General features: G+C 41.2%; 1 protein-coding gene across 1 annotated transcript in view; it reads right to left on the reverse strand.

The window, feature by feature from the left end:
* The window catches only part of LOC132395169 (collagen alpha-1(XXVIII) chain-like), a 59,156-nt gene extending 39,660 nt beyond the window's left edge, over window positions 1-19,496 (reverse strand). Inside the window, exons 1-3 of the mRNA XM_059971466.1 lie at window positions 19,467-19,496; window positions 12,020-12,091; window positions 1,654-1,722 (exon numbers count right to left, since the gene is read on the reverse strand). Coding sequence (XP_059827449.1) covers window positions 1,654-1,722; window positions 12,020-12,091; window positions 19,467-19,496 — 171 coding nt within the window. The remainder of the gene's footprint in view (window positions 1-1,653; window positions 1,723-12,019; window positions 12,092-19,466) is intronic.
* Window positions 19,497-19,841: the final 345 nt, after the last annotated feature.

Here is a 19,841-nt window from a genome sequence, read left to right on the forward strand (position 1 = left end):
TCTATTCAATATACATATACTGGAATTTATTTATTTTTTTTATTATTGTTTTTTTTCTTCTTTTTCTATATAATGCATTGCATAGAACTCTTGCTGCTAAACTAACAAATTTCATGACAAATGCCAGTGGTAATAAACCCGATTCTGATTCCTGTTATAATAGGGGTCGGGAAATTGAATAGACCAAGCTGACATCACCAGCTCCACTCTTTGCCTCAAATTATAACCAGAACTTGTTTAGCAACACACCAATATGATCTTGACACTGTCAAAAATGTGGTGGTCAGCTTTCGTTTATAAAGCTGAGCTGTACTCACAATCAGTGGCAATTTTATTAGATACACCTTACAGCAGCTCATTAATATCACTATCTACTCAGCAAAGCACATGTGAGCAACTCAGTGCAGACACAGTAAAGACGTTCAGTTGTTCAGACCAAGCATCAGAATGGGGAAGAAACGTGATCTAGGTGATGTTGATTGTGGAATGATGGCTGGGATCACACAGGGTGGTTTGAGTATCTCCTGGGATTTCACGCACAGCAGTCTCTAGTTTACAGGGAATGGTGTTAAAAAAAACAAAAAAAAAATCTCATGAGTGGCAGTCCTGTGGAAGAAAATACTGTGTTAATGAGAGGAGGTCGGAGGAGAATGGTCAGACTGGTTCCCAAGCTGACAGAAAGGTGACAGTAACTCACATAACCATGTGTTACAACAGTGGTGTGCAAAACAGCTTCTCTGAATGCACAAGACGTTGAATTTGGAGTGGATGGTCCACAGCAACAGAAGACCATGAACAGAGACTCAAGTACAGGAGGTATCTAATAAAGTGGTCACTGAGTATATATGGCTGATTTCAAATAAATCTAAAATATTTCTGCCCAAATTCCATAGGGAAGTGAACACATAAAATGAGAGTTTAAGTCATGTAGCCAAAATGAATATCTCTTACTTTCCTTTGAATGTGTAGCAGAATAACTCCTATCTCGACATAAGGATTCACCTTGAAAGAACTCAAGCAGTTCAGTTCATTTAAAGTACTTCTCCTACATGAAAAATAAGTATTTGGAAAGCAATTTCCACATGACTGAACTTATGTCAATTAAAAATTTCAGGGATGGATAAGATTAACAAGGGAAATAGAACAAAGGCTGTAAATGGATTGGAGATCAGCCATGAACTAACTGAACATTACTAGCTCAGGCTGAATGCATTTCTATTTCCGCAAAGTGTCTCTGTTATTAAGGTAAACATGAAAACACAGGGAACAGCACATCTCCAGTCTCCCAGCTGAGAGCCTCAGTTTATTAGCGTTACTGTAGGACTAGCAGTTTTAGAACCACATCCACCTGACTACTTACTTCCAACTGACATTGCTCGATTGTTACAGAGGTGTTACCTAATAAGCCACCATTTTGATCTGTCCACCACAGGCTCCCTACTTGAACGCTGAGATTTCAACTTAAGACACTTTCAGGGTAATTTTCAAGTTCTCTCTTAGTTTCAAAGTTCCCAAAACTGATCCAGTAGTATTATGCACCAACTCTAAAGGCATTCTATGACAGTGGAGACAGTTTTGGTTGACTAAGACTGTCTTCATTGCCATAGAATGCCTTCACTCTGAAAGCATTTTAACAGATTGATCTGGTTTTACCTTTGGTCCTGCAATCCCTTTTCCTGCAGGTCCAGGTAATCCAACCTCACCACGCAGACCAGGCTCCCCCTGTAATTGGAAGGAAATGAGGTCATTACAGTGCTTTCAAACCTTTAGCAAACTCAAACTCAAACTCAAAGCAGATTCATAAGCAAGCTGTAGACAGCTCAATAATGGAAACTTGAAAACAGCCATATTTTCCACAGATAGTAATTATGAATTGCTTTGATTTGGTCACAGCAATCAGCGCTGCTGCCTCAGACTCTCAGGACCCCAAGTCAGGAGTGTAGACTGTGCAATTCGTGTGTTCTCTCTATGACTGTGCTCCATTGGGTGGTACAGTTTTCTCAAGTCAAGTCAAGTCACTTTTATTGTCATTTCAACCATAACTGCTGGTACAGAACATAGTTAAAATGAGACAATGTTTTTCAGGACCATGGTGTTACATGACACAGTACAAAAACTACACTGAACTACATAAAAAACAACACAGAAAAAAAAACTACACTAGACTACAGACCTACCCAGAACTGCATAAATTGCACAAAACAGCGCAGGCCTTACAATAAATAATAAACAGGACAATAGGACAGTAAGTTGGTGTCAGTCCAGGCTCTGGGTATTGAGGAGTCTGATAGCCTGGGGAAGAAACTATTACATAGTCTGGTCATGATAGCCTGAATGCATCGGTGCCTTTTCCCAGACGACAGGATGGAGAAGAGTTTGTATGAGTGGTGCGTGGTCCCATCTCCCATTGGTTCCTGTAAATTAACCTTTAATATAGTGGCAAAAAAGTCAAAGGGAATTTGAAGTGCATGCAAGAACAAAAGAGCTTCTGCATTCTTCCAGAGATGGTGCGGCTTTCCTCCCACATCGCAAAGATGTACCGGTGGACTGACTGACCTTTACAAATTTCACCAGGCGCAGATGGGAAGCTAGAGAGTTGGGGTAATTGATAAACATGTGAAAAACAACAGGTTACAGGGAAGTGTGGGGAACCGCATTGAATGGATTACTTTCAGAATCAATGTAGACTAGATGGACCAACTGGATTAGTTCCACAGCTATGAGATTTGATAAAGTTGTGGGACTACAGGGAAATAAAGAGAGGAGGAATGGAACTGAGAGAATTTTTCCTAGAGTTGGGATGAACCTGATAGACCAAATGGCCTCCTTCTATATTAAAATTAATAATTACCCCACAAAATGCAGATTTCTGTTTCCTTCCGTAAATTTATCCAAAAGTCATGATAAGAGTTTAGTAATTTCATTAACATGAAAAATTAATTTACCCCATTTGTTAAATAATGTCTATCATATAGAATTGAACAGAATTAAGTTTTATAGTATGAACATGCAAGCAATTAGAAAACATCTTAATAATATTTGCGTGTCTTTCATCTCCCATTTTTCCCATTAGCCAGTAACTACTACTGATCTCTAAACCATCATTCATGCAATCCACCATCATTTGGGTTCTTTACCTCCTGTTTTTGACCTTTCTGGGTTACAATAGACCATTTGGACAAAATACTAGATTCATGGCATAAACTGTACAATACAGAAACATGCCCTTTGGCTGAACTTAAAGTGTCCCTCAGATTATCCCATCTGTCTGGGTTTGGCCCCTATCCCTCTAAACCTTCCCTATCCAGAGGGTGACTAGGAATTGGATGAATTGTGTAGCAGGTGTATTATTAACTGAGAACAGATTGTCCATCTAGCTTGTTGTCAAACATCCTGAAGTTGTTGCTGACCATCCAAAACAATTAATATCTATTCAAAATCAATAACAGATCATGTGGAAAATCTGATTTATGGAAAGTCTCACGTTACCTTTTTCCTTACAAGCATACTACGCGTTGCACCTCATTTTCTCATTCTGATTCCTGCTCACAAAATGATATTTTTTGAAAGAAATCTATTTAATTTGTATCTTAATTAGCCAACAAATATCAGCAAATCCATATTCTTCATGAATTAATTTCACAGCTTGAAAGTGCATACGTTGAATGATTTTTTAAACTAACGTTGAATGTACTGCTCTTCAACTCCATCTTCAGGATCTGATCACAAGCAGAAATAGCTGGTCAAGGCCTACAGCTTTTCAACCCAAAAAAAAATTCATATTTCATTTAACTTCCACTGTTCCACTGGGAATCTGCAGACTTCACCAATAACTCCACAACATCTGGCTTCTATTCTGTCAGCTAATCTGTTTGCCACTTATCAGATCAACGCTGCCATACATTTTCTACATTCTAACAAATGGAACTTTACACATTGATTTATGTGTTTGTTGTTCAGTCATTAAGTTGAGTTCAACTCTTTGTGACCTCATGGACTCTTGCACACCAGGCCTTCTTGTTGGAAACTGCCTCTCTAAGATCCCCCAAGGTCATATGCATTGTCTGAGTAATATTATCTATCCATCGTAGCCTCTATTGTCCTCTCCTTCTTTACGTTCTATCCTGCCTTCCCATGATGTGGCCGAAATATCTGAGCTCTTGTCTCGTAATCAAGCCTCCTAGTGAGCAGTCTGGCTGTATTTCTTCAAGTATTGACTTGTTGGATCTTCTTGCTGTCCAATGAACTCTTAGCACCTTCCTCCAGCATCCAATAATTTATAATACAGCAGAATTGCACTTAATCAATAACTACACGCTAGGAATCCGCTCAGCCTGCTTCTTGATATCAAGGATGACCTGGTTTCACTCCGGTCCTGAGAGTTTGAAGGCGACTATTGAGCTGAATGTGGAATCACAGATTTTGAGGTTGAGAAGTTAGGGAACTGAGGCATGTTCGCTGTTGTTAATGCTGGGTTTCTGTCTGCTCCCAATGCACAGGTTTGAGATTCTCAGTGCCATCCCAAATGCTTCTCCATTGTGAGCTATCATTGGTCAGGGTCCCCTAGGAGTTAATGGAGATCTTGCATTTTTCCCAAGGGTTTTGGTTTTGTGGATATCCTCGAATGGTGTCTTCAGTCCATCTGTTGAAAATGTCATACCCTGACCTAAGGAGCCAATTTGAGTTTCACTGGGGATGGTGACTGATATTGATTCAGAGAGAAACAAGAGACTGCATGTGTTCGAATCTGAAACAACAAACAATCTGTTGGAGAAACTCAGCAGGTTGAGTAACATCCCTGGAGAAAAGAAATCGATAACATTTCAGATTGAAACCCTACATGAGGACCCTGACTTTTGTTCACGTGCTGTTAGTGGATTTGAAGAATTTTGTAGAAACAGCATTAGTGACAATTCTCCAGTGCTTTGGGTTGATAGCTTAAGTCTCTGACATACAAAGGGGGAGAAGCATCTTCGCTGTCCAGTAGACCTTGGATTTTGTGCTAGGTGCTCAAATACCTCTTTCCTCGAATAGCCAAAAAACTCTTCTAGAGCACTGGAAGTGACAGAAAGTTTAATCATCATTGACTGCCTTTGCTTAGGAATGATTCCCAGTAATATAATTTTCATGGTTGAAAGGTTTCGAATGACAGTCACTCGCCACAGAACTTATTTTGTTTTATTTTATTTAGAGGTAGAGTGAAGAACAGGCCCTTCCGGCCCAACAAGCCACACTGCCCAGCAACCCCCTGTTTAACCCTAGCCTAATCACAGGACGGTGTTGGCACATAGCCAAGTGGTTAAGGCATCAGTTTAGTGATCTGAAGGTCACTAGTTCGAGCCTTGGCTGAGGCTGTGTGTATGTCCTTGAGCAAGGCACTTAACCACACATTGCTCTGCGACAACACCGGTGCCAAGTTGTATGTGTCCTAATGCCCTTCCCTTGGACAACATTAGTGGCATGGAGAGGGGAGACTTGCAGCTTGGGCAACTGCCAGACTTCCATTAAAAAAAACCCTGCTCAGGCTTGCGCCCTGGAAACTTTCCAAGGTGCAAATCCATGGTCTATCAAGACAAACGCAGGACTACCTACCTAATCATAGGACGATTTACAAGATTTACAATTAACCTACTACCTGGTATGTCTTTGGACTGTGGGAGGATACAGGAGCACCCGAAGGAAGCCCATGCACTCACAGAAAGAACGTACAAACTTCTTACAGATGGTTCCAGAATTGAACTCCGAACTCCGTCACCCTGAGCTGTGAGAGTATCACGCTAACCACTGGACTACGTGGCACCCCATTCAGACTCTATTCTGCTCTTGTAGCCACATATAGCTGGCTAATAATTACCCCTGTAATAATAAAGACTCTGTGATGCCAATGGCAGTGAAGATTGTGGGTAGACGGTTAGACTCTCCAAAGATGGAGATAGTCACTAGATGACTCTTCTGTGGCATAACATTTTTGCCACTTATCAGTCTGTGCTGTACAGTCTTCTTATATGCAAGCATGAACGAGGTCATTCTTTGAGGAATTGGACACTGTGTAACGCTACTTCTGACTTTACAATGCAAGAAATGACAATGATAATTATGATGATATTTGGACTGAAGACACTGACCAATGAACTGCTAAGCAAGGCAATGTCTTTAATCTAAGATGATTAGACTCCAAAATACACCAAAATTCTTTTTTATATTGAGTGTGATCCTAGTTGATTCACTTTTATTATGATTTCTCATTACTATAAGAAGTTACATTTTGCCTTGACATTAGGGGACTAATATCGAAATTCTTTTTAGATTTCAGCTCCTTAGGATTAAGGCTAAAGTGATGCGTGGAACCACTTGATCCTCTGGAACAGGGGTTGGCAACCTGCGGATCCGGAGCCGCATGCGACTCTTTTGTCTCTGTGCTGCGGCTCCCTGTGGCTTTGATGAGTATTTAATTAAAATGTATTTTATGTTAGTTTGTTAGTTTTTGAAATGTAATTCTAAATTTGAAGATTGTGGTGATCTTGTACAATCTAAATAAAACGTGCTTTTGTCGCTATTAATATACGTCACCACTGCCAATGCCTGACACCCGCCAGTGCGCGATTTCTTTAATTTTTCGATCCAAGGTAGGCTAACTATGGAGAATTCTAAAATAAAGAAAAGTGACTGAAGGAAAAAGAACGTTTAATGAAACGTGGGCAGATTCATTTGCTTTCACTGCTGACGAGACTGGTTTACCGGTATGCTTAATATGCAATGAGAAACTAGCAAACAACAAAAAGTCAAAAGTCACAAGACATTTCCAGAATAAACACGCAGCCTTTGCTCAAAAATATCTGGATGGAGATGAGAGAGAAAAAGCCGTTTCGGAAATGATGCGGAAGGTTGATCTGAGCAAAAATCATTTCAAGAAGTGGATGAAGTCTGGAAAATCAACTACATAAGCTAGTTTTGTTGCCACTCAGGAAATAGTCAGGCACGGGAAGCAGTTTACAGATGGTGAATATATAAAAGAATCTTTCATTAAGATTTCAGAACATCTATTCACAAACTTTAAAAACAAGAGTGAAATTGTGCAGATAATCAGGGATATGCCCCTCTCTGCAAAGACTGTCAAAGACAGAACAATAAAAATAGCAGAAGACATCACAAGACAGCAAATTAAAGACATCAATTCAGCTGTGGCCTACTCGATTGCCTGTGATGAGTCTAAAGGCAAAGGTGATATTGAACAAATAGCGCTGTTTTGCCGGTATGTAAACTCTGCCAGGCCACAGGAAGAACTGATTGAGTTGATACCTCTAAAAGGCCAGACACGGGGGGAGGACATCTGTGAGGCTGTCTTGAATTGTTTAAGAGCCAAAGGAATAAAGACCACCCACCTGGTGTCAGTAGCTACTGATGGGGCACCAAGTATGACAGGAGCACACAAGGGATTTGTGGCTTTACTGCAGAAGTCACTGGACAGAAAGCTGCTGACTTTTCACTGCATCTTGTACCAAGAGGCACTGTGCGCTCAAACATTTCCTCTGGAATGCACAGAAGTAATGGATGTTGTCATTCAGATTGTCAATAAAATAATGGCAAAAAGTTTAAATCACTGTCAATTCCATTTGTTACTGGACGAGCTGGAAAGCGCATATTCTGATCTCCTGCTGCACAACAAAGTCCGGTGGCTGTCTAGAGGGGAGGTGCTGAAGCGCTTTGTCGCGTGTCTGGAAGAAGTGAAAACTTTCCTGGGCAGCTAAGGGCTCACCTTTCCTGAGCTGGAACAGCCAGAGTGGCTGGAAAAGCTACACTTCATGGTAGACATGACAGCGCACCTGAACACAGCTCTTCAGGGGAAAGGACGCGCAGCCCTGCACATGTTGGAGGATGCTTTGGCATTCGAGTGCAAGTTGCCAGTGCTTGCCAGAGATTTACAGAAAGGCACATTGTCTCACTTCTCCAATTTGAGAGAGTTCAAACAAGCTCACAACATGATAAATTCGGAGTATTTACATTCTGCAATCATCACAATGCAAACATCATTTGGGAAACGCTTCTGTGAGTTCAGAGAGTAAAAAAAACACATTATCCTTCCTGGTCACTCCCCTAAGCATCGATCCACCCCTACTGAATACGACTGCATTGGCAGGTGTGAGTCAACCTGATCTTGAGATGGAACTGGCCGACATAGCGGACAAAGACATATGGGTGTCCAAGTTTAGACGCTTGACAGCAGACCTTGAAGCTGTTGCCCGTCAGAAGGCCATTCTTGCTCAGAATCACAAATGGAGTGATATTTAAAACCTCCCCAAACGGACAAACTTGTGTTCGAAACATGGAATGCTATCCCCAACATTTATGTAAACATTAAAAAGTATGCGCTTGGAGTCCTGTCGATCTTTGGATCCACATATGTATGTGAGCAGGTGTTCTCCAACATGAACTTTATTAAAATCAAACATCGCGCACGCCTCACAGATGACAGCTTGTGATCCTGTGTAAATTTGAAGGCGATATCATACAGCCCTGATGTGCAGACGCTGTGTGCTGAGGTCCAGGAGCAGAAATCCCATTAACCAACTATGATAAATATTTTAATTGCCTATTATTTTACGTATATTCATATTTTTTCATTGTTCAGTGAAATAGTCCTTTTATTGTTCAGGTTGACAGCTGGCTGACGTTATTTTTGGTTTGCTGCTGGCGGACAATTTAGTTCGGCGTTTTTCATAAATACAAGAAGGACTCAAATAGACATTGAGTATTTTACTTAAAAGTAACCTTCAACCCAACGTCTTTTTTTCGGAGTTCAAAATGTTTCTGTTGCATGCAGAAATGTAATTTCGTTTTCTCTGCAGGAGTTCATCAATTTCATAAATGCAACACATTATAGTTTGTTTATACATAGCAGAAAGGCAAAAAAAACGTTGTATGCAGTGTTATTTCATTTTAAATGTCAAACGGGTTTTGTGGCTCCCAGTGTTTTCTTTTCTGTGTGAAACGGGTCCAAATGGCTCTTTCAGTGGTAAAGGTTGCCGACCCCTGCTTTAGAACCTAATCTGAGCATCCATGAAGAGATTCCTAATGAAAGTTGCACAACATTGTCATTTAGAATGTTTGGCCATTTCTCAGGCACTTCACGCACCTTTTCACTGAACTCTAATTGACAATTGCATGTATCCAGGACTTCTTATTGTCACTATCAGCTCTTCAGGTTTAGTTCCACAGCTAACACAAAGGGCACATATTGTGAAGCTGAGACAATCCTCTTACATTTGTATCTATCATCCATTAGAAATGCTACCACTGACTATGGTTTGATTTCTTTATTTGCAGTCTTAGTTTCCCTAAGTTGTCAGAAAGCTCCTTTGTTACACCATAAAAGACTGTCAACAAGGAAGATCCTTTCATAATCGGCACTATTGGCTTGCTTTTATCAATTTATTTCTGTACAGATGTTCCAGGATATTATCATTACTTTAGAATTTAATTCAAAATGGATGACCTTATATTTTCCTACCACAGAAGAAAAAAATCAATAGCAGCTGCCTTGCTGCAATTCTCGGCATCATTCCAGTAATTCCTCTGACTTCTGTAGCATTTTATAATTCATATAATTTCTATAATTTCCTGTCTTATTCCCTAAAAATTCCTGCAATGCATTTTATCAAGTCCTTCAAATTTATTCACCCTAAATTTACAAAACTTTTCACTAGTCACATTGACTCTGAAGTGAGATCAGTATTGTGCCTTTCACCTGCAACATGTTCTAGTTTCCCTTCCAGAAGAAATAAATCAAACGTTTCCCTTGTGGTAAAATCTGAAGCCAAAAAACTTCTCCGTTGCTTCAGCAGCATGTACACCATCTGGTGACGTATCCTCATCCAAGTGCACCATGAGTGGCTCTGCTCTCCAACCTTTGTTTTGGACTCGTATCACTGAACTTACATGAGGGAATTGCACACAGAATTACTGTTTCCTTCAGTCTCATTGTTAAGATGGTAAGCACTCTTCTGATTCCATCTCACTGCCCCATCTCCCTTACTCATCTCCCATCAGAACTCAACAGCCTTGAAATGAGTTGTAAGGAAAGTATTAATATACCATGGAAGCTGCAAGCAAGGTGATGGAATAATACAGAGTATTGATGCACCATCAATAACTCTCTGAGACGGGAGGCGAGATATAGGCTTTTATTGACTGGAAGAAAGAACAAGCAGCAATTGACCACCATGCTACATCCTGGAGACTGAGGGCAGGTCTCAGGCCCCAATCGCCTTTATACCGGGGTCTGTGGGAGGAGCCACAGGAGCAGTCAGCGGGGGGGGGGGGGGGGGCGGGGGTGCATGTCCAGACAGGTATATGTAGTTCACCACAAGTATTTTTCCCCCACACATCATAGGGCCAGAATGCAATCCAAACACTTTGCACACTTGAATTCAGCATTAGGTCATTTGGACTACTGAAATCCTTTTTGCCCAATGTTCTGATAAATGTTCCTATTGATTATGCACTGGATGCAAATTATCTGTATTGTCTGGGCCTACTGTGGGAGGTGGTGAGTAATTTGTGCTTCCAGTTAACTTCATATAAGATGCAATTATTAACATTATTAACATAATTATATATTGTTATGAATGTACCACAGCTCTGAGCGGCCGAAGGGTCCGGGGCAGCCCCCTCCTTTGTGAGAATCGCAAGATCACTATTGATTTGGGTCAGGAGACCCAGGAAATGAGAGAGAGACGTGCAGGATGTCACGTTTCTCCGCCCCCCCCCCCCCCATAGCGATGTAAAGCTACGGGACATGGCCATTGTCTCCAGAAGACCAAGTTGTGTATTGAGTACTGTACTATTCATTGAAGCCCCTCAGGGGATGACCAGAGTGGGCTGGTTGAGGGATTGCATCATCCCAACCTGATTGACATCTGAGACCCCGTGAGGAAGCATAAAAGAGGGTCTGGGGAACAACCTCTTCAGACGCACCAGAAGAAACGCTAGCGATCCCGTAATAGCGGGAAGCCACTTGAAGGAAGTCACGTGCGTTCGGTTCCCTTGCCTGGGGGCTGGTGGCTGGTACCACAGAAAACGACATGCAACTAACAACGGGGAACCAACTCCCCCGACTCAACGGATTGGCCTCATAAAGACCTGGGCAAGTTTAAAACTGTCTTTCTGAAACCCAAAGAGATGCAGCTTGAAAGGACAGTGACTTTTATCTTTCCATCAGACAATACAATATCCCCTAGACAAACGATAGAGCTATTGCTTAAATTGATGATTATTATTATACCCGCGTTATTAGATTGAGTATTGACGACGTATATTATCTGAATGTCTGTATTAATCTTATTTTGTGCCCCTTTATAAAGACTTTTAAAAATAGTACCACCAGACTTCAACGGACCTCTCTATCTTTGCTGGTAAGTGATCCAGTTACGGGAATTCCGTAACAAAGTGAACATCTGTTTTAAATGAGCTTTATTAAATTGTGCATGACTTGCTAAGCAGGTCATTATCTAACTTTGTTCAATCAGGGAGAGAGCAGACAATAGAATTAAACATTAAAAACTCAGTTAAATAGGGTCACAGTGCTGTCTCAAACCTCCAGAGCACAGATGCTCAGGCTGTAAACCAGATACATTCTCAAGTGATCCCTTTGTGGTTTCTTTGGATGCAACACTTTTCTCCCAAAGATGAACTGAGCTGGATAGTGAGTTAACTAACTACTGTAAACTGCAATTGGGGCGGCAAAGTGAATGGAAGGGCTGAGAGGGATGTGGGGAAAAAATGGGACTATTATTAGATTGGTGCTTCATAGTTGGTTTGAACACAATGAGCTAGGAGGCCTTTCTCTGTGCTGTATGACTTTTCTACAGATGGCTTTACAGTGCCATAAATTAATGATTTTATTAACAATTAGAAAAGCATTATTTTATTGGAGAGCTAAATTACTATTTACAAGTAAAATTTAGCTGAATGGGATTTTCCATTTGGTTCTGAAGAATAAGACCAATATAAAGGAATTTACCTTGGGTCCAATAGGTCCAGCTGGTCCGGGATATCCAAGAAAACCACTGGGTCCCCTTTTACCAGGCTCACCCTAGAACACAGTAAGGAAGTTCCAGAATAACAAACTTACTCAGTAACAAACTACAAACACATTTTTCAACTTTATTTTTATGTGGAACTCTGTTGCAGAAAGCTCTCGGGTCACATCCCTCAAATACTGCTTAGCGGCTAGTGAAGACAAACTTGCTCACACTGTGTAACAAGTTGAACTTGTCAGATTTTCTAAAAAATATTAGTAAGAAATTTTTTTTTTGTTTTTACAGCAATGTTTTCCTAATCTCTATCATATTTGAGAAATTTCCTTTGGGGATTTCAGTGGCTGCACAAGACTGATGCGAGGGAACTGATGCCCAAACACCTCACTAAGTTAAAAATAAAATCACTCTCTGATGTCTCACTGGCAGTACACAAGTCTCCAGTGTTCCTGAAAAGCAGATAAGTTTATATTATATATTTGAAAATAAATAATTCCATCTTAATCTTGCAGTAATAAGTTTGGTCCTGATATTCCAGTGCCATGTTTTCAAATAGTGGGGCAAGGTCCTCAGCTATAAATATTACTTTTCACCACATGCAGTTTTAACCCGACAAGCTGCTTTTGTTTTTAAAACAATATATTCACCCAGACTAGTTGATAGGATTGATTCTCAATCAGATAAAGACCAATATAGCAGAGGCAGCAACAACAAACAAGGATCGTACTGCTATATTAGTGGGAAGAGGGATAAGGGCTACAACCCCAACTCAAGGGATGCTTGATACTGATCATGACCCTACAGACAGAGGTGGTGCCAGGACAGCAGCGAAGTTTGGGGGCCCAGGAGGAAGCACTTAATAGTCTATTTGGTCTAGAAGATGTGCTGATACTCTCCCCTGCTCTATATAATAAAGGAAGCAGAACAAAAAGTGTGTTGTTTGAGCCATCTTACTTACCTACCCCACCAATCATACTTGATCTTTCACCTCCATGACACTTTCCTAACACTATTTCTCTTGAATCCCTTAAAGTCTAACAACTTATTAAACTCTGTCTTGAATATACTCAGTGACAGAACCTTTCTGGCTTGGGTAGAAAATTCCCAAGGTACGTTACTTCTTGTCCCAATCCTGAAGAACCCCTTATTTTGCGTCCACCTCCTCTGGTTCCAAGTATCCCAACAAGGAGAATTATCAAATCCACATCGATCTCAGCAACGACAGTATATATAAACTTTGCACGTTTCAATGAAATCACTCCTTACTCTTCTAAATTCAGGACCTAGTCAGCTTAACAGTTCCTTACATGACAAATATGTCATTCCAAAGATCAGTCTCATGAACATCATTAAACTCAGTTTATGGAAGGTAGAGACGTCAGAGCTGTATGCAATATTCCCGATGCTGCACCAGATCTTAGTATCTGCAATCTTAACTCAAATCCTCCCGCAAACAAAGGCCAACATACTATTTAGCTTCTTAGCTGCTTGCTGATCTGTGATTTGTATACAAGCTCACTTAGTCCACTTGGACATAAATGTCTTTTAATCTCTCACCCTTTATGGAATGCTCCAGCTTTCAAATTTTTGAATCTTAAGGAGATTATCTTTTTTTTTCATTGTTCCGTGTGGCTTAAATGTGTAAAGCAGGTTAAACGTGATGCTCATAGCCTCATTATGTATGCATTTCACACACCTGTAAAATTAACTCTGTTTATCTTTTCACAGATTCTGCCTGACCTCCAGAATGTTTTTGACATTTTCTGCTTTTATTTCAGATTTCTAACATATGTAGTTTGGTTCTACTTTGAATCCTTAGTTTCATTATAACGTCCCTTACACTGACCCAACTCTGTTAAACCCAAATGTAGGCGTGCTGGTGTTGGGAGTGGGTTTTGTTTGCGGGTTCAATTATTTTACCAATTTGCAGTCCACCCATTTTTAGGGGTGAGTGCTATTCCAATATATTTTAATCTTGGTCAATATTCTTGATCACTCAACCATATCTTGATACTGAAACAAAGTGGAAATTAGATGCAATCAGAAGGTGTTCTTTTTTGTTGAGAGGGATAATAAATCAGACATGGTGGAATGGTGGAGCAGATTTAATGGGCTGAGTGGCCTAATTCTTCTTGTACTTAAAGAGCAAACACGAGGAAATCTGCAGATGCTGGAAATTCAAACAACAACACACACAAAATGCTGGTGGAACACAGCAGGCTAGACAGCATCTATAAGGAGAAGCACTGTCGACATTTCGGGCTGAGACCCTTTGTCAGGACTAACCGAAAGGAAAGATAGTAAGAGATTTGAAAGTAGTGGGGGGGAGGGGGAAATGTGAAATGATAGGAGAAGACCGGAGGGGGTGGGATGAAGCTAAGAGCTGGAAAGGTGATTGGCGAAAGTGATACAGAGCTGGAGAAGGGAAAGGATCATGGGACGGGGAGGCCTCGGGAGAAAGAAAGGTGGGGGGAGCACCAGAGGGAGATGGAGAACAGGCAGAGTGATGGGCAGAGAGAGAGAGAGAGAGAGAGAAAGAAAAAAGGAGGGGGGAAGAAAACTAAATATGTCAGGGATGGGGTAAGAAGGGGAGGAGAGGCATTAACGGAAGTTAGTGAAGTCAATGTTCATGCCATCAGGTTGGAGGCTACCCAGCCGGTATATAAGGTGTTGTTCCTCCAACCTGAGTTTGGATTCATTTTGACAGTAGAGGAGGCCATGGATAGACATATCAGAATGGGAATGGGACGTGGAATTAAAATGTGTGGCCACTGCGAGATCCTGCTTTCTCTGGCAGACTGAGCGTAGGTGTTCAGCGAAACGGTCTCCCAGTCTGCGTCGGGTCTTTCAGCGAAACGGTCTACACCTGCCCTTACACTTCCTCCCTCACCACCATTCAGGGCCCCAGATAGTCCTTCCAGGTGAGGCGACACTTCACCTGTGAGTCAGCTGGTGTGGCATACTGCGTCCGGTGCTCCCGGTGTGGCCTTTTATATATTGGTGAGTGTGGTGAACTACATATACCAGTCTGGACACGTCCCCCACCCCTCTCCCTCCCACTGACTGCTCCTGTGGCTCCTCCCACTGACCGTGGCTCCTCCCACAGACCCTGGTATAAAGGCAATTGGGGTCTGAGTCCTGCCCTCAATCTCCAGGATGTAGTATGATGGTCAATTGCTGCTTGTTCTTTCTTCCAGTTAATAAAAGCCTATTCCTCGCCTCACGTCTCAGAGAGTTATTGATGGTGCATCAGTGAGACCCGATCTCCCAGTGGCCACACATTTTAATTCCACGTCCCATTCCCATTCTGATATGTCTATCCATGGCCTCCTCTATCGTCAAAATGAATCCAAACTCAGGTTGGAGGAACAACACTTTATATACCGGCTGGGTAGCCTCCAACCTGATGGCATGAACATTGACTTCTCTAACTTCCATTAATGCCCCTCCTCCCCTTCTTACGCCAGTCCTGACATATTTAGTTATTTGATTTTTTCCCCTCTCTCTGCCCATCAGTCTGCCTGTTCTCCATCTCCCTCTGGTGCTCCCCCTCCCCCTTTCTTTCTCCCAAGGCCTCCCATCCCATGATCCTTTCCCTTCTCCAGCTCTGTATCCCTTTCGCCAATCACCTTTCCAGCTCTTAGCTTCATCCCACCCCCTCCGGTCTTCTATCATTTCGCATTTCCCCCTCCCCCCACTACTTTCAGATCTCTCACTATCTTTCCTTTCAGTTAGTCCTGACGAAGGGTCTCGGCCCGAAACGTCGACATCGCTTCTCCCTATAGAGGCTGCCTGGCCTGCTGTGTTCCACCAGCATTTTGTGTGTGTTGTTGTTTGAATTTCTTAGGTCTTATTGCGCTGGCTCTAGTTCTCACATATTTAGACCAACAGCTGTCAAGCTATTCACTGAGACTATTCCACAAGGAAACAAAAATTCCAATCTGGAAAATATGTCAAATTAAAGGGCAGTAGCTTTTCCTCTGGGGGCGGGGGGGGGGGGGGGGAATTACCTAGGATACAGCACGTTTCCGCTGTAGATCTCTGTCAACTCAGTTCCATCTTTTTGATCAGCTGGTCTCTTTTCTCTTTAGATGGCCTTTTTATATTGGCAGTTTGCAATTATGTGCTTCTGACATCTTTCACTGCTTCACTGCAATGATCTTTTGTATAATTTGACAATGTGCTCCTTGTCTATTTTGTAGTTTGAATTTCCTCTCTGTGATTAAACTAGCATTCTCATTGCCCTCCTTTTTTCCACCAATTAATTTGTTTTCGTTTCTAATGAAAGTTATGTTTCACATATTAAACTATCCTTTCTCTTCACTAACACTAGCAGATTTCTCAAACTTGCTGCGATTGCCAATATTTAATGCTACTTTTCTTTCAGTCTGGTGGTGCTTTCTCTGAGGAGGTCTCATCAGTCAGCGTTCGGCTGGAAACATTAGTTGAACATAGCATCAGATTTTGCAGCAGGGTCTTTAACTGTACATTTATATAATTCATGTTTATCATGTGAATATAGTAGGAACAGTTTTTCTCGTCTTCGGAACCATGTAATATTATCAGGGCAACACAGAGTAAAATGATGCAAAGGCCATTTTTATCAGCATTAGCATCGACTATGTGAATTTCCTTGTCCTACAAGTTGAATAAATACTTATGAATGCTTTCAATGTATGCATTATTATTTGTTTTGACACAGATGAAGACCTTTTTGCCTTTTGGAACCATGCTATCTCCCAGCAGAGTAACCCCATCAATCCCAGTCCCTTTCTGCTTAAATCACTGTACCACTACAATCTATGACCTCATACCCATGCCGTCAATTTCTTTTTGATTCTGCATTCACAGCCAACTTTCAGTAGCCAATTAACCTACCAGCAGACATTTGGTTAATTATAGTCAAATGGACATAAAAGAGGAAAGCAAACGGATCTAACTGTTACTAAATAAACCTTTACCCATTTTCATTGTGCCTACTTCTCCAGTCCAAAGATGCGACTTGAATGAACATGGTATATGGTTTGTTTAGCCATTAACGACCAAATCTGGCTGGATCATGTGAAGCCCCATTAAAACCTACCCAAGTGTTGGTTCCTGGGATGGCAGAGTTGTTGTATCAACAGTGACTAAGCAAACCAGTCTAATTTGCCAGGACCATCCAAGAAGGCAGAAAAATGACCCTAGGCATCTCTTCTACATTGCAAGCCATCTTCTTCTGCTTTTCTCCCTGAGGAGCTCACAAAACCTGAGATCATACAGGGCGCTATCTCTGCTGTTTGTCTCCTTTTCTCTGCATTATTGGATCTGGCATCTAAGGTATGCACCATGCTCCAGCCCCAAAATTTCCCTCCTTTGCTCCCTCTTACTCTTTGTGAGAGCAGGAGAAACAGTCTGAATAATTGTTAAGGGCAAAGTAGATAGATATTTGATAAGCAAGAGTGTATAAGGCAATAGTCATTGGTAATTGGTTTAACATTGTCATATGTAGGAATGTGTTGCTGATCTTTCATCAAAGAAGTTGGAGATAAAGCATGTTTTCTGTGCCAAGAAAAAAGAGGAAAATAACAAAAAGAAGCCCCATTATATGGTAGAGAGCAAGGGAGAATATATGAGAAGACAACAGAGGTTGGTGATGTTGGTGGCAGGGGAAGCACAGAGAAAATCAGACTATAGTACACTTAAACAAAAACAAAATATATTGTTTAGATAAGTTACTCTTTTCCTAGATACACAAGTACAATGAAAGAAAGTTAGAAGTTTTATTGGAGGAATTGGCAGATAGTGAATGCCATTTTAATGACTTAATACTTCATTTTCTAATAAAAATCATATTTGTCTATTTGTTCTACTTGGTTATACTTGTAAAAAAAAAGATAATTTGTAATAATATTTCTCATGGGTGATAAAACTAAACTGAAAAATATTAAAGAATATTATTCATTTTGTCTCCATTAAGCTATTAAAAAGGTGTTATTGCCAGTTCTAAAAAATAATACTAATAACAGAAAATATTCTTTCAGTGGTGGCAGAATCCATTTGTATGTTTTCAGAATTAGGAGCTCTTGGAATAAGGATTTGGGCTTAAATCTATGGGATGCTTTCGGCATTTTGTGAAGAAGAGGACCGTTTTCTTGGCAATTGTTGTCTTATTCCTCACAATTTCTGTCTAATTACCGGGTAGACCATTCCTTGCATATGTAGAGAGAAAGTACAGAAGAAATAAAGAATAACAGAACGCAGAATAGAGAGTTACATTTATAGCGAATGTGCAACACAGACATACAAATAGGGTGCAAGGGTCATGACCAGGTAGACTGAAAGGCTAAGAGTTTGTCTCTTTTGCACTATGTATTATTGTAACTTTTTTTATATCTTTTACAGCTGCCACAAAATAAATTTCACAGCATACAGTATGTCAGTAAGAATAAACTTAATTCTGATTCTGAATCTATCATACGGGAGGTCTGATCGAGAGTCTTGCAACAGCAGGATAGAAATGTCCTGGAGTTTGGTGGTACGTGTCCCAAGCTTTTGTACAGGTTGAAGCGGGTAGATGGGAATGTGGAGTTGAACTGAGAATCAGATCAACTATGATCTTATTAAATGGCAGAGCAGATCTGAGGGACCAAGAGGCCCAGTCCAGTTCCTAAATCATACATACTTTTTGTTAGGGGCTAAGTGATACAATAGAAGCTGACCCCATCTTTAAGCTCACAATATCACCTGGACTTTGGGAGTCCATATGCATGATCAGAAACTGCATTTCTTGTTTTTTTAAAAATTTTTGCTATATTATGAAAAGAAAATAACACAAATAGTTACAAATGTGTGTGCTACACATATTTGCCCGGGGAGCAGAGCTGTATTTGTTGCTTTACTCATCAGAATGCTGTAGATTCTGATAAAGATGAAGCAGTCCCCAATAGAAAAGACATAGACAAGGTTGTTACATTTGTTAGGACGAGCATTGCCAAGGGAAATTATCTGCAAATCAGTTTACAGTAGAAACCACAGTTCCATCACTGCCCCTGAGAAGGATGCTATCTTCTGCTGGATCCTTGAAGGAGACCAAGTTCAGACAGAATACTGCTGCTGCTAAGTAAGATGTGTTAACATTGTTATGAAAGTACCACAGCTCTGAGGGGCCGAAGGGGCGGGAGCAGCCCCCTCCTTCCGGAGAATCGCAAGAGCACTATTAATTCGGTTTCGGACCCAGGAAAATGAGAGACAATGTAACGGTTTTGGCCAGGGCTCTTAGAGACACCTGTGTGAAGTGCATGTCCCTGCTACGTGACAGCTACCACGGATATGGACACCCTCGGGCAATGTGGGGGTGGGGATTGCATCATCCTACTTTGATGGACATCTACAACTCTGCAAGTCAAGATAAAAGGGGACTGCAGGAGGCGGTACCCCAGAGAGACACACCAGAAGGACACCATCGCTCAGTGCTCCCATGCTAGCGGGAAGCCATACAAAGCCATGTGCATTCCGCCTCTCCTTTGCCTGGGGAGCAGGTGGCTGATAACACTGAAAAGGACTTCGAACTAACAACGGGGAACTAACGCTCCCCTGATTCAATGGAGTTGCTTCATAAAGACCCGGGCAAGTTTTTTCCTTTCCTCACCAATCTCTCGAAAACACGTGAAACCCAGCGATTCCCCAAAAGGCTGAAGCCTGCAGACTTCTGAGTGACTTTTATATTTCCAACGGACAATATATTATCCCCTAGACAACAGTCGAGATTACTTCTTAATGATGATTATTAATGTACCCGCGCTTTAGATTGAGTATTGACGACGT

Source organism: Hypanus sabinus, chromosome 6, assembly GCF_030144855.1.
Source record: "Hypanus sabinus isolate sHypSab1 chromosome 6, sHypSab1.hap1, whole genome shotgun sequence".
Classification (NCBI taxonomy): Eukaryota; Metazoa; Chordata; class Chondrichthyes; order Myliobatiformes; family Dasyatidae; genus Hypanus; species Hypanus sabinus.